This window comes from Cryptotermes secundus, unplaced genomic scaffold (assembly GCF_002891405.2).
Source record: "Cryptotermes secundus unplaced genomic scaffold, Csec_1.0 scaffold2193, whole genome shotgun sequence".
Lineage (NCBI taxonomy): Eukaryota > Metazoa > Arthropoda > Insecta > Blattodea > Kalotermitidae > Cryptotermes > Cryptotermes secundus.
This window is the reverse complement of record NW_019724786.1, coordinates 136,114-150,809: the sequence shown is the minus strand read 5'-3', so window position 1 is coordinate 150,809 and position 14,696 is coordinate 136,114. Positions and strand designations below refer to the sequence as shown.

Genomic DNA, 14,696 nt, shown 5'->3' with positions numbered 1-14,696 from the left:
GCTACTGAAGAATTTCCCAGCATTTTATGGAACCCGAAGGTTCATTACCGTGTTCACAAGAGCCTTCCAACGGTCCCTATCCTAAGCCAGATCAATCCAATTCATACCATCCCATCCTATCTCTCTAAGATCCATTTTAATATTCTTCACCCAACTACGCCTTGGTCTTCCCAGTGGTCTCTTTCCTTCTGGCTTTCCCACCAGTATCCTATACGCATTCCTCTTTCCCCCCATTCGTGCTATATGCCCCGCCCACCTCATTCTCCTTGACTTGATCATTCTAATTACACTTGAAGAAGAGTACAAGTTATGAAGCTCCTCATTATGCGGTTTTCTCCAACCTCTGTCATTTCACCTCTCTTCGGTCCAAATATTCTCAACACCCTGTTCTCAAACACCTTCAGTCTATGTTCCTCCCTTAATGTCAGGGACCAAGTTTCACACCCATATAAAACACATACAAAATCAGAGACGTATGTTTATATTCTGAACGGAATTCGAACCCAGAACAGAACATCTTAGATCAAGTGTCTGATGGGATGGACTCTTGAACTACGGTTTCTGTTTCGCAGACGTTACAGGAAGCTGTGCATGATTGATAAGGCATTTGTCCAACTGGGTAAGACCGCTTAGCTGCCAGCTGAGCCTGCGGCCTCGTAACATACACGTATACTGATGTCTCAGCAAAGTTAACTTTCTTTCTTGTCGCGGATCCGTTCCGAGAAGGACATCTTTGCAAAGTGTCTATGTTTTCATCGCAAGTTTGATGGATGACATCCGATAAATTTATTACACAACACACAAAGCGACCTGCTGTGGACCTTAACACGCTATAAATATCTGTACATGAGTTGCCAAATTTATGCAGAAATATTAGAGACGGGAAGACAAGAACAAACTAATAATAACAGAACTCAATTGTTTTTGTGTCTAACTGAACCTTGGAGGCAAATAATTAAGAATACCTGAGTAAATACTTAGAAAACATGGTTTCCTGAAGTAAAATAGAGACCAATAACTTCATTTACAATTTATTTTAATTTGCTTTATTTTATGAACTGCATTTATGAGAATGTTATTAGAAAATAAGCAAGAATATGTACACCTTAAAAAACTCAGTGGTGTGTAGTCTGCAAGCGAACTATAGCGACCGAGCGACCGCCGCTTGTCGGCGAAGTTAGTGCCAACTTTAGCGGATAGAGGCTGTAGCGTGGTCAGCGCAACGAATCCCCACGGCTGTTAATTTCGGGTTTCTAGACCGTATGCACTCCTAAAGTCACAGAAAAGGAAAGTGTGAGACGACTATGTTGCTGAGCCCTAGAGAAAGACTGGGACAAGTACAATGACGTTTATATGACATTTGCTGGGAATAAGAACACTGGATCACTAACGCAATATAGAGATCACAAAATGTAAATGTTTAAAATATTATTAGATAACCTGCCGACTATGGAAACAATTACATGCAACATATGTAAATAATGAAGGAAAGTATGTTGCCAAAGCAGGTACTTGCATACAGATCACTGGAGTAAAGAAATTCCAGGCGATATACGAGAGGACAAATCAAGTGTAATGAAACTTTGTGTTTTAGGAACAGCAAATAAGATTAACCTTGCACAGTTGAGGACGATGAGTAAAATTTCTTTCGGTGACTGAGGTTAGTTCTTTCTAACGGGCCCAACACGTTAATGTCTCCCACTCCCTCACCTGAGGACGGGAACAGGTTCAGTTTCCGAGTGAGTTCTCTTGTGTTCTTTAGAATTCCAGGAGACGAACAAAGTCAAAAAGTTCAGGAATCCCGAATGATTTCTTTGAGTTTGCGTCTTTTTCCTCCTCCTTGTCGTGTTCTTTGTCATCTACGTCAAGGAAGTAGTGACCAATTGGATCGTAAGAGTTTGCGAACAGGCAAGCGATAGCAGCCTTGTGCACTTCGTGTTCTAATAATAGATTTTCTTTATACTGTCACGTATTTAGTGACTAGACAAGGGGTTAGGATTGGTAATTGGATTTATTGAAATCTTACAACTCTTCACTACTAGTGAACCTAGCATATTTCTAATTCTCAAACGTCACAGTTTGCTACAGCATATATTAAGTCTTTTCAGATTATCTTCACTAGTGATTGCCTGGTAACGGATCCCAACAGTGTCCTCGTCTGCTCACGTCTTAACCCGTGGACCTAACACACATTCTCAGAGGCAAAGTAAAAGTTATGTTACGACCGACGGTCAGTCGGCAAATCTGTCTTGGAATAACGCACCCATCTGGGGTTTAAGACCTGATATTTATTACTGTATGACCGTTGCAGGTTTGTTGATGTGGGGCAGTAATAAGTCTGATGTCAGTATATACAATTTACATTTTACATGTTATTAAATATGTGTACATACAACATAAAGAAGGCCTCTATCAGTCTAGGCTCAGTACAGCAGATCAGTGCCCTATCATTAGTAGCTCCTGCTGCAACAACAGGCTAGTCACTTGAACGGTCGTATGCTTGACCGACGCGACCGCCGCCAAGTTTAAGCCTCTTTTGCTTCTTGTGTCGGGGTTCGCCTTGTCCAATGTTGCGAACATCTGCAACGCACATTCTCGCATTTTCGCTCACTGCAGCTCTCGCAATATAGCCCTGTGGCGGACCTAACAGAAAACATAGTTTCCAATCGATCCTCTTCGTTACGTCACGGGTTTGCTGCCGCAGAAACGCGTTTATCGGTCGTTCCTTAGCAACGATCGTCCCTTCTGGCACCATTAGTCTTGTTTCAGCCCATCATGTCGCAATATTCTCCTTCTCCCACATATGTATGTATGTATGCATATATGCATGTGTATCTACTATTTTTGTCTCCTTTGTTACGTTTCTATTTTTAAGGTGCATCCTTATACGTATAAAGGCATATTACACTGTTTTCTTTATTGTTAGTGGGGTGGGATTAAGTCCCTTGTACTGCGGCCACTTCTGGCCTATTGTACCAGCCCCAGATGATAGGTGAGGGTGATTGTGGAGCAATTGGTGGAATGAAGATTGACAGGGGAAACCGAAGTACTCGGAGAAAACCTGCCCCAGTGCCACTTTGTCCACCACAAATCCCACTTGACCAGACACGGGATCGAACCCGGGCCGCCGCGGTGGGAAGCCGGCGACTAACCGCTTGAGCTATGGCGCGGCCCAAAATATTACACTTTTACAACGGATCTTACACATCGACTCCCCCGATATGTCCTCACGACGTACTGCTTAATTAGTTAAGCACAGGAACAATTTTACTTTATTACATTGTTAATTATGCAACCAGGGAATTTTACTGGGTTCCAGCACCTTTGGCTTGTGTTATGGTGCGACAAGATAAAGAAAAGTTGGCCCCGCACCTAAGAACTGCAACATAAAGATGTGTAGGGAAGTGAGAATAAAGCTCCACCTACTCCATACTTTGGAGTGAGACGAATGCCTAGCTTCCCGCCAAAGAAGAATACCTCCGACAAAGAACCCGCTCCGGGCATCAGCTAGAAGGACCCTGCAGTGTCCCTCAACAGGGTTGGGTGTGGTGACAAAGGGAGAGCCAGTGCATCTGATGTTCGGAACATCATCCCTCCAGATCATGGCTAATCGCATCGAGATATGATGCAGCGGAAAACAGACAATGGCCTGAACTAGAAGTAGTGCGTTCTGGAGATGAAGGGAAAGGGAATCAACTTAGAGAGCAGAACTTATATACCAAGAGTCTGAAAGCATTGATACGCGGGAAATATCTGTACGTATGATCATGATATAAGGTACAAACTTTGGATATTACAGAATGAACGGGTTTTTGGTTGGTAAAAGTCACTCAGGTTGTGATACACGAGACATATGGGACGGACGGCGAAATCGTTAAATATACTGCCACATGGTAGTGGCCAGACGCGTGGTTTGGATCCAGAATTGAATTTACTGAACGCTTATTACTCGTAGCTACAGATAATTATAACAGCCTCAAAAATTTGCACACTCTATAAGTTACTGCTATTACAACATAGACAAAGTCTTCTTTATGTTCACTAGTCATGTCACATATGGAACGGACGGCGAAATCATTAAACATATGGTGGAATCTATGAAGGAACCTTTAAGAAAGTGGCTATTCGAAAGACTGAAAAAGTAGATGGAAAGATAATATTTAACCCTTTAAAGTTGAATTTCCACTAAATAGTATATTTTTCTCGATGAATCTTCCAGCCCATTCAGGGTCCAGGCCTCTTATTCCGTTCCGTCATAATTCTTCACACACGGTAGGACTCCTTGGACGAGCGATCAGTCCGTCGCATGGCCGCTAACTAAACACAGGACAGCACAAACACAGAATAAACCCGCGCGCGCGCACACACACACACCGAACATCCATGCCCTGAGTGGAATTCGAATACAAGATCCCGGCTTCCAAGCGAGCGAAGACAGTGCATGCCTTAGACCGCTAGGCTACCGTGACCGGCTCCGCTACAAAAGCTAACCAGTTAATGTTGTTTAGGGAAACAATCGCTGTTTATTGTGTGAGCCATGGGGAACACACAAATATATTCTGTGGACAGAATGCAGTGTGAGTGCGTTAAGCAGGTGGTGCATATAGAACCACTGGGCTTTAGAGGATTACGATGGTCCTTAAGGAAGTAGGATGAGAGGACGAGAATGGATGAATTGGCGTGTCAAATACCGGGCTTTGGTATAGCAGTGACGTAATTCCGCGTCCTAGTATCAAAGTCAGTAAGTTGAACATTCATAAATCTGCCAATAAGATTCACCACTTAAGCAAATTGTGTAACCGCATTTTACAATAGGCCACAACTGTTTCCTTCCACATCCGTGCCGATTCATCACTCACAATCAACCTCTCATTAAATATAACGTAGCCCTGTGTAGTGTAGAGTGTAGAGAGTGTTGTTGAATAAATCAACAAACACTTCCTTTGGATAAATTAATGTTTTCCCTCTCTATGGCTCTACAGCCTTTCGGACCTTGGCCGCTTTTTTCAGTTTCTTAACCCTATACACAGTCAATATAACTCCTTGGATAGGGGATCAGCCCGTCGCAAGGCCGCTACCTACACACAGAACAACACAAACATAGAATAAACGCAAACAGACAACAATGTCTTGAGCGGGATTCGAAGACACGATACCAACGTTCGAGCGAGCGAAGACGGTTCATACTTTAGACTGCGCGGCCACTGTGATCGGTTGGATGAATTACTGCAATTCCCGAAACATACTCAAAATCATAGAGATCATGACTTACCTTTGTTGATGATGAGTGCCACTGATCCTACGTGATGATCAGTGCCCAAGTCGACCTGCCACCAGCGCTGCTCTGCTGTCCGAGGTGTAAAGCTGCATGTGTCGGGGTTACCGTCCACTGCCAGGGCGGCACGGTAGTTCCACAGGGTCGCTGACACCAAGGAGTTGCGGTTCAGTGCCAGGTTGAGTTCTGTAACACGCCCCACATTCGAGTCACTAACTCAAGCACAACAGGCCGCGCCATAGCTCAAGAGGTTTAGTTGCTGGCTTCCCACCGCGGCGGCCCGGGTTCGATCCCGGGTCTGGTCAAGTGGGATTTGTGGTGGACAAAGTGGCGCTGGGGTACGTTTTCTCAGAGTACTTCGGTTTCCCCTGCCAATCTTCATTCCACCAATTGTTCCACAATCACCCTCACCTATCATCTGGGGCTGGTACAATAGGCCAGGAGTGGCCGCAGTACAAGGGACTTAGTCCCATCCCACAAGCAAAAAAAAAAAGCTTCTATGTGTCGTGACTATAACGTTTCTTTATTACAGTTCTACCAATGACAAAATACGATTGGCAGATACCTCTGAAATATTGAAATTTAATATCTGCGTCAGGTATTCCGGAATGAAAAGCTCAGGAATTGTGAGATTTAAGATGAATTCGGTAGAGAAAAGTACGAAATTATTACATAGGTTTTGGTGAAATATAAAACTACGTGGCCCGTAGTCCGCAAGCGAACTATACCGACCGAGCGACCGCTGCTTCTCGGCGAATTTAGTGCCAACTTTCGTGGATAGAGGGTGCCACGGAAGATCCGCGCACTCTGATCACATCTTTATGAAAAAACCAGAGACAAATCTCGCATTCCCTGCAGACTGCAGCCACCTGCTCACGCTGGTTCATTGCTCGCGGATTTCTTATACCTCGAAGATGGAGGCGATACGTACCTCCGAAACGTCGGTTAACACAATATCTACACGGCTTCACATTCAAGAAGATGGCATTCTTCAAGCTCGATATAGCTGAGTTCATGCACTGGGACTTGTAAAGAAAACAGAGATATAGTATTCTCATGGTGCCGATGAAGAGCTGTATATAGAAAATAGGCGAAGTTGTAAATTAATAATTATATAACTTTGCTCGATAATTTTCAAATGTAATTTCTACTATATGAAGTCTCCGCTAAAAATTTCAAAATTATAAGCCTTCTCAGTGTTTGTAATCTTCGAAACAAAGGATGACAGAAAGGCGGAAGAATGAAATGAGAATCTTTCTCTACACAGATATTGTTTACAGGGAGATACATGCACCCGAACAAGATGATACTGCAAACCTCATTTAGATTACATATCACAAGGTTAAGCCACATGACATGCTGCTGAAAGCAAGATTTTAGATTCTCACAGAGGTGGTTATGACGCCGTGTACTAAGTACTAAAGTAATAATTTAATGTAGTTCTGTTTTTGTGATATTTTGTATTATAAGAAGAGACCAGCAAAATTAATCTAGATTTAACTGGCATAACTTGGGCCGAAACCTGCACTGCGCATTTGAAAACAGCGCCGCAACTGGAAATTCTGCCTTAGGTCTGATCCTGCTTCGTTTATCACAACGCATGGACATGGCCCGCACTCAGTAAGACTGCATAGTGTGTTGTGGGTATACTTTTACAGCACATGCGACTTATGGAGAAAACTGTACTGCTTCAAGTCTGTACAGAATACAGCCCCGGATCAAATATGCGAGATGCCCGTTCCACCTTGCTTCCCTGCACATAAATTGCAGTGTACATGTTGTGTCATGTTGAAATTAATACAGGAAACCCCGTAGGAACACAGCAAAATGTTCATATTATGTCTAGACATACAAGTTATTGTATAATTGAAGCATAAAGCTACAAACAGAGTTAATACGTCCCATCGGATTCAGCAATCAAGATTCTCTTTCCAGATGACAGGTCAGCTACCTGCTTCCGTTCCCCTTCTACAAAAAGTAACTTCGACCGTCCAACAAAACTGCAAAACAATTTTGTGGCCTACCCGCGTGCGGAGGCAAACGGATAAATTTATATCCCTAAACCACAGAAGAGATAAAAAATATTCTCCAATAAATTTCACGGTATATTCATGTTCAGGACAGAGAAATTTATTATTCGCACTTCGCGAACATTTCACCTGACCTCTACTGTACTGTAAATGCAATTATGATTCTAGCTCTGAACAGGGCGACAGAGGAAACAGTTTCGCATGGATCGATGAAGCGTTATAACTAGGAAGGTAGGTATGAAGCGTTCATTACAAAAGAGGCTAGTAATCAGTACTGCAATTAATTCTGCACTTTACTTAAACCGATGATGGTGGAATACTAAAATCCTATGATGAGCTGCGCTTCAGCACAGAAAGCTGCTGTTTTAGTCATCTTCATCTGAAATTCTGTAACTACTGCATTTTCTTCAAGATTTCTGTGAATCATCTCTAACCTTTCTGGTTGAACTATAAACTTATTTTATTTTTCATAAAGAGTTTAACATCATTTTGAACAACACTTGATGATATGAAAAAGAGAACTGGAACGTATATGAATAAAAACATAATTCTATCGAATTTTAGCATCAGAATGCATCGGATTTTTTTTCTTTAAGTCGGGTAATGAACTTGGAACCTTCTATAGTCTAAAAAATTATCCAATTTCTTACAACACAACTGAGACTTTTTATTCGAGTCATCAACGACCAAATGTCATTGGACCAATACAATTTTGACATTGCCGAACATTGCAGGCTAATTTGATGCAGAACTGATTTGAAACGATTCATTTATAGTATATGTGAATTCGTTTTTAACAGAATATTTCATAAATTCAATCGTTTTACTTGTTACCCAAAAGTTCATATAATTAAGCCTCACCCCTTTCACATCATGAGCGCAATATAAAGCCTTAACACCAACGTGACTGTTTTTACAAGCGAAGCTCTCGCTCACAGTCCATAGTTATGTATATATTGCATTTCACGGGAAGGCAATGATTTTTGTGCAATTTCAGTGTGATTTCTAAAGTTATAATTTTTTTTCTTTGGAGATACAGCCCCAATTTGGGCCTTGGCCTACCTCCCTGAAACTCTCCGTTTCACTTCGGTTTACTAGACCTTAGACATTCGGTAGGACTCCTTGGGCGGGTGATCAGCTCGTCACAAGGCCTCTACCTGTACACAGACACATAAATCAGCCATATTATGAAAGTGTCTTAAATTTTCCGTCTGAAGTTGACAGGGGGTCTTCTTCCATCCTCGGCTAGGTATTGGAATTTTGTATCGTACAGAATTTCGATTCTGAAACTCCTTCAAAGGCGACATTTAAAGCAACTTTCCTTACGTTTCACATCTTAAACTCGAATAAGAAAGGAAGAACACGAGAGAACAAATAGAAAGAGTGATGGGTAAAAAGAACAGAAAGTGACGCTAACAGAATAGAGGTACCAGTAGGTTGGTATCTACTTAAAACCTTGATCAGTAGATTCGATATCCTGGTATGAGACTTATTTCCATAGTTTTACACAGCCTTTCAGTTTCTCCAGAAGGATGGCGAAAGATTATCCTAAAATAGCTAAATATAGCTTCTTTCAGCATCTCCTAATCTGACATTCATAAGCATCCCATTCCATGTATGGCTCTAAAGCCCTTTGTTTGGCCTTGACCACTTTTCTTGATCTTTTACGCACTCGGCAAGACTCTGGAAGGTGGAATCAGCCTGTCGCAGGGCTGAGATCTGCACACAGAACAACACAAGCACAGACTGAACGCGAACAGACATCCATGCCTCGAATGCGATTCGAATCCACGATCCCAGTGTTTGAGCGAGCGAAGAGTTCATGCCTTAGAAGGCGCGGCCATTGTGATCGGCTACCATCCACTTCCACAAAACCAAGATACGAAGGTTAATGAAAACTGACACTGTCTTAGTGCCACTGAAGGATGCCGATAATTTGGTTTTACATTCACGCTGAAACGGGTAGGGACTGTACCAAATTCTGAGGCGTGGCAATAGTTGATAAGCCTAAAAATTAATATTAAGGAGATCGTATGATTTACGTGTTTATACACGTACACGGGCACTTGAGGATGATAACTGACATTCAATTATAGTGGGGCATATGAAATTTGGAATAGTGACAAATCAGAAACTTTATGATTCTTGACATGTTCAAACAGATGACTGACACGAATATTAAGAGCTATGTACTCAGAACGAATGGATATGAGCCTGTATTTACCTCCAGTTTTGCGATTCGTGTGCCACAGGGGAGGTCTACCTTCACATTTATACGGCACTGACCTGTCGCTCCGTTTTGGAAACGTTGCTGTTGGAGAGCTGATTTTGGTGTTGATTGAACGCTCTCTAAATCCTTTCCCGCATGAAATGGTGCACCTACGATCAGGTTTGATAAAATGCGGTTTAAATGTCATGGTGATGATATATGCGACCATTAATCCAACCCAACTTGGCAATTCTCGGTACAAAAATAACTGGGTAATAGTAGATCCTATGCGTCTATAAAAACCAGACAGTTAAAGCTTACTGATTAGTACCTAGCTATTCTGTTAGATCCTTCCCGGGTTGCACATTCTTCCTCGTCCTCTGTCGGAAGGACATTGTAATGAATCAAGCGTCTGAAATGACTACATCTTCAAAATTTTTGCCATTATAATTTACTTTTATCTTTTGGTAGAAGTGGAGTTATAGAACTAAGCAATTTTATTACTTTTCATTTCTTACTTATTAATTTATTTGATTTCGGTTGTACAGTTAATGCTATAACAGACCGCCTCTGTGGTCTAGTGGTCAGAGTTCCTGGCTACAGATCCAGAGGTCCGGGTTCGATTCCCGATTATGAGAAGTAGTGGGTCTTGAACGGGGTCCACTCAGCCTCGTGAGGATAATTGAGGAGCTATTTCAAGGAAATAGCGGCTCCGGTCTAGAAAAGCGAAATTAACTTCCGTGGGGATTCCTTGCGCTGACCACGCAACACCCTCTATCCACTAAAGTTGGCACTATTTTCGCCGATAAGCGGCGGTCGCTCGGTCGGCATAGTTCGCTTGCGGACTCAAGCCACGGAGTTTGTTTTGTTTAGTTAATGCTATAACGATTCCCTATATGTTTGAACTTTCCTGAATCACCCTTCACATGTGGGATATACAGACAGCATAGAGGCGTTTCCTCTTTATTCGGACGACTGCTACCATACGAATAAACAACCGAGCCAACGAAATCCAGGAGAAGCTCAAGATCACGTCTCATGCTAATAATTTCATTAAACAAATCTTGTTGATTAGTTAAAAGTCCATCACTACAGGTTTCCACCAATATAGTCATCATCAGGTTTTAAATCTCAATGGTATACATCCTGTTGTGTGTTATAAACAAGGTACATAAATGTAAGATTTTTGGTTTTCACGGCGGTGACTATGAAGAAAGCAGTCTTCTGGGATTTGGCACCGTGTATATGTGGTGTTAACCGACGTTTCGGACGAACGTATCGCCTCCATCTTCAGGGTAGAAGAAAAAATATAAGAAATTTGCAAGGGAAGAGACCGTGACAACCGGTCGGTTCTCACGGTCTCTTCGCTTGCAGATTTCTTATATTTTTTCTTCTACCCTGAAGATGGAGGCGATACGTTCGTCCGAAACGTCGGTTAACACCACATATACACGGTGCCAAAACCCAGAAGACTGCTTTCTTCAAGGTACATAAATGTATACAAAGGTATGCAGTCTACACAACAATATTCTGCATACTGTTTTGTAGACTGTATACCTTTGCATACATCAGGTGTTAAAATTGTTTGGCGAGGGAACAACTGTCTTCTATTGTTGCTTATGTTGTTAAATATACAGTTCCTCTCGATGCACATGTGTGTTTGAGTTGGTGGGTTATGTTCTCTCTTGTTGCATGTTTTTCTGCGTGTCTTCTTCTCGAATGCTTGCAGTTCTTGGCAAGTGGCGGAAGCTCTATTGTGAAGACTCTGAATTAAACCTCTTTTCACAGACGGGGGATGACTAGATTTGAAGTTGAGATATAGGCTAGTGTGTGTGACTTATCTGTAAACTTTCCGATGACCAGAATATCCACAGAAGTAATCGCACTGTCTGGTTCTGTTTCCGTAGTGAACTGGATGGAAGGCCTTGAACTATTGAGGTGGATCAGGAAATTCTGTGACCGCTCTGGGCCATGAGGCCAGATCACAAATACGTCAACATACCGGAGCCATAGCGACTGTTTGTGTTGTGCCGAGTCAAAAGCCAGTTTCTCAAAATGCTCCAAGTAGTTGTTGATAATGACGCCCCATAGCCATGCCATCTGTTTGTTGGAGGAACCTGCCGTTCACGTGAAAATAGGATACCAGAGATAGGGATTAGCTCTATCGATTTGGCCTAACTTCGTAGGTTTTCACGTGATAACGGAGACAGAATCCAGTCTCCCAAACGTCGTATTTTAAATAGAGAACAGGACGATGGGTAACGTCCAAAAACACAAAAATTATACTAAGAAACCACCGTCACAGACTTTTAGAGCATATCCTAAAGATTGGATTAAGGTGATGACTGCTTAGAAAGGAATCCAAGAACATAAAGACCAGAGGGTCTCTGGAAGAACCAAGGATCTGAGGGGTGTTTTTGGTGGAGGTGGGGGGCATACCTTGGTTCAGGAGAAAGGGAAACCTTCCTCAAATTTGTGGCGTGATTGATCGTAATGAGTGACCCCAACGACAGCAGTACTGCAAACATCTCCCTTCTCCGTTCTTTGTAATTCACACTCAGCCATATTTGTTTGTTTTTCCAAGACACATAAACTCAGCAGGCAATAGAACTGTATGAAATAATTAAGGAATTAACAAAAACATTCTCCGATACTGCTGTTAGAGCACGTGTCCATGTTGTGGTCGGCTGCCAGGTGTGGCAAGCATAAGAGGGATATGTCGCGAAAGGAAAAAGTTCACTTTTAAGACCTAAGCATAGATAGTAGTTAATATTAAAGTTGATCTTAAATACACAGAATGTCAGGGGTGTGAGGTAAGGAGTGGCCGGTTCTTCTGAAAACGATGTCGTACCTTTGGGTTGCGCACATTTCTTGACTAGACGAGCGACTATTAGTTTCTCGAGCACGAATCTGTTCTTTGAAACATTTTAGTAGTATGCTGTGTAGTGTTTTGTTACAAGTCAGTACAAGACGGCCATAAAGGATCAGTGTGTATTCGTGACGCCATTAACTTGGCCATCACTTGTGATGTAAGCAACATCTGATCCCCTACACACTCCTAGTTTGATGGATTACTTGCCTCACTCTGATTCTGTCCGATGTCGTCCACTCTCTTGATGGATGGGTGACGGCACTCTGAGACAGTTTAATTCTACGTATTAGCTTGCAGCCAGCACAAGATATGATCTACTCAGGGTTTCCTCAAGAACGGTCTTGTACTGTGACAGCAAGCAGAGCTCTGTTTTCTGGCTTTTTATCCTGGTTTCTTGCTTGTCTTACTCTTCAAGCCTGGAGATGAATGCGATAAGGTCATCCGAAACGACGGTTGGCATTCAGTGATATATACGGCGTTGAATCCCAGATAACATAATTATTCTTTATTTAGTTCTTTTCTGATATGTCCTGCTCTCCTATAACCACCAAATTCCCTAGGCTACATGCACACCGAGCGTGCTTCACTTGGCGCTTCATATGTAGCGCAGTGCGCATGCGAAGTGCTTTACTTAGAGCGTGTTCACACTTCAGCCGGTATTCCTCTATCCGTCGAGTTTATTCAGTTTCAAAGACACTACCATGACATTATTAAAATTCCCTAGGAAGCTGTTTTTATCAGAAAGGATCTCTTTGAAACTGAAAAACAGAAGGAAACGTAAATGGGTTCATAAGTTTGGTAAAGAAAGAACGACTTTTGAAGAGTGCTACCATCTCTATAGCGACGCAAGAGTTCATCCTGATAAGTTCAAATATTATTTAAGAGTGTCAAAGGAGTCTTTTGACGCTCTTTTAAAAAGGCTTGAACTTCAACTCTGTGGGCCAGGAACTATCCACAGAGAAAGCATATCTGCTGAACAACGGCTACTCGTAATTGTAAGGTGAAGAAAACAGTTCATTCACGGGATAAGTTCAATATTACTTTCATGCTCGTATTTTATAAACATCCACAATGGGGATGTACTAAATATTTAAATATATTGACGACTCGGTTGTTTCAACTGGAAACGTGTTTTGCTGTGGTAATCACTAATTGTGATACACTTTAAGTGTATTTTCATTGTATTTACTGTGTGCTAGTGTGTCCTTTGCTATTTGTGTAGTTCTGTGTGCTGTGTTTTGAGTGTGGTGTGTTATTTTATGTGATGTGTGTTGTGTCTTATTGTAGTACCATTGCCACCGGGCAAATTCCATTCGCAGTTTAAATAAATAAATAAATATATAATAATAATAATTCATGAAATATATGTCAGTTGTCTTCTAGCTTCTTCTGCCTAACATTGTTAAGAGATCTTTGAATGTGAAACATAAACGACGTTTCCGCCATTGTGGAAGAGATTTAATGTCAAGTAATGTCATCCTAGTCTCTTTCCGGGTCAATACTCTTTAGCGTGATTTTCGTTTTTCTTGAACATCCTGAATGATTTGTTGTTTCCTCGGAAGACAGATGAAACACTGCTCGACACTGAAAGTGCATATGAGACTTCAGTCACCGAACTTGCTCCATCATCTTAGCCGAATGAGGCGCCTTGAGACTCGATTGGTTCACTTACTAAACTTTCTTGCAAACTGCTTTCTGATTTTTGTGAATCCAGCAGATCTTTAAGAAACAGCATTATATTTAGTGCTGCCACGAAGAAATTCTCGGGATCTCCTGTCCTGCTGGTCCAGATTTCGGCTTTAGAACTTTCTTGTATTCTTTCTGAATGTAGTCACTCAAATACTTCCAAATTTTTAGGTTTTCACTGAAACATATATAAATTAAATTTAATGTTCGTTCTTAGCCGAACAGAACGTGATCCTATTTTTAACTCCTTTTCGAATTTGTCTTTCTTGTTCACTTGGCTGTCCCACAATAGCATTTAAACACTTAGACGATTTTAATGGAGCCACATCCACCAAAAAATAATTTAATATCGAATGATAGTGATATATTGTCGGGCATACTTTCGATAACACAGGCCAACAGCTGTTTTGGTGCCGGGGTATTTGGAGCTGATTTCATATGAATTTGATGCCCTGAATTCAAATATGGCATTAGTTTTTGTCTAGGAGCTCAAATTTTTAAGATATAACATTTTGGTGAAATATACGTTACACTATTTTAAGTTAAATCAGTGGATCAAATAAAAAAACTCAACATGGAATTTTTATTACTATATTATAATTATATTTTTATTTTATTATATTA

The 14,696-nt window shown here is 41.5% G+C and overlaps 1 protein-coding gene across 1 annotated transcript in view; it reads right to left on the bottom strand.

Moving 5' to 3' along the window:
• LOC111863111 overlaps nt 1-14,696 on the bottom strand; it is a gene marked incomplete at its 5' end in the record, with an annotated part of 151,082 nt that overhangs the window by 40,150 nt on the left and 96,236 nt on the right. The window contains one exon of the mRNA XM_023849141.1: nt 5,273-5,461. Coding sequence (XP_023704909.1) covers nt 5,273-5,461 — 189 coding nt within the window. The remainder of the gene's footprint in view (nt 1-5,272; nt 5,462-14,696) is intronic.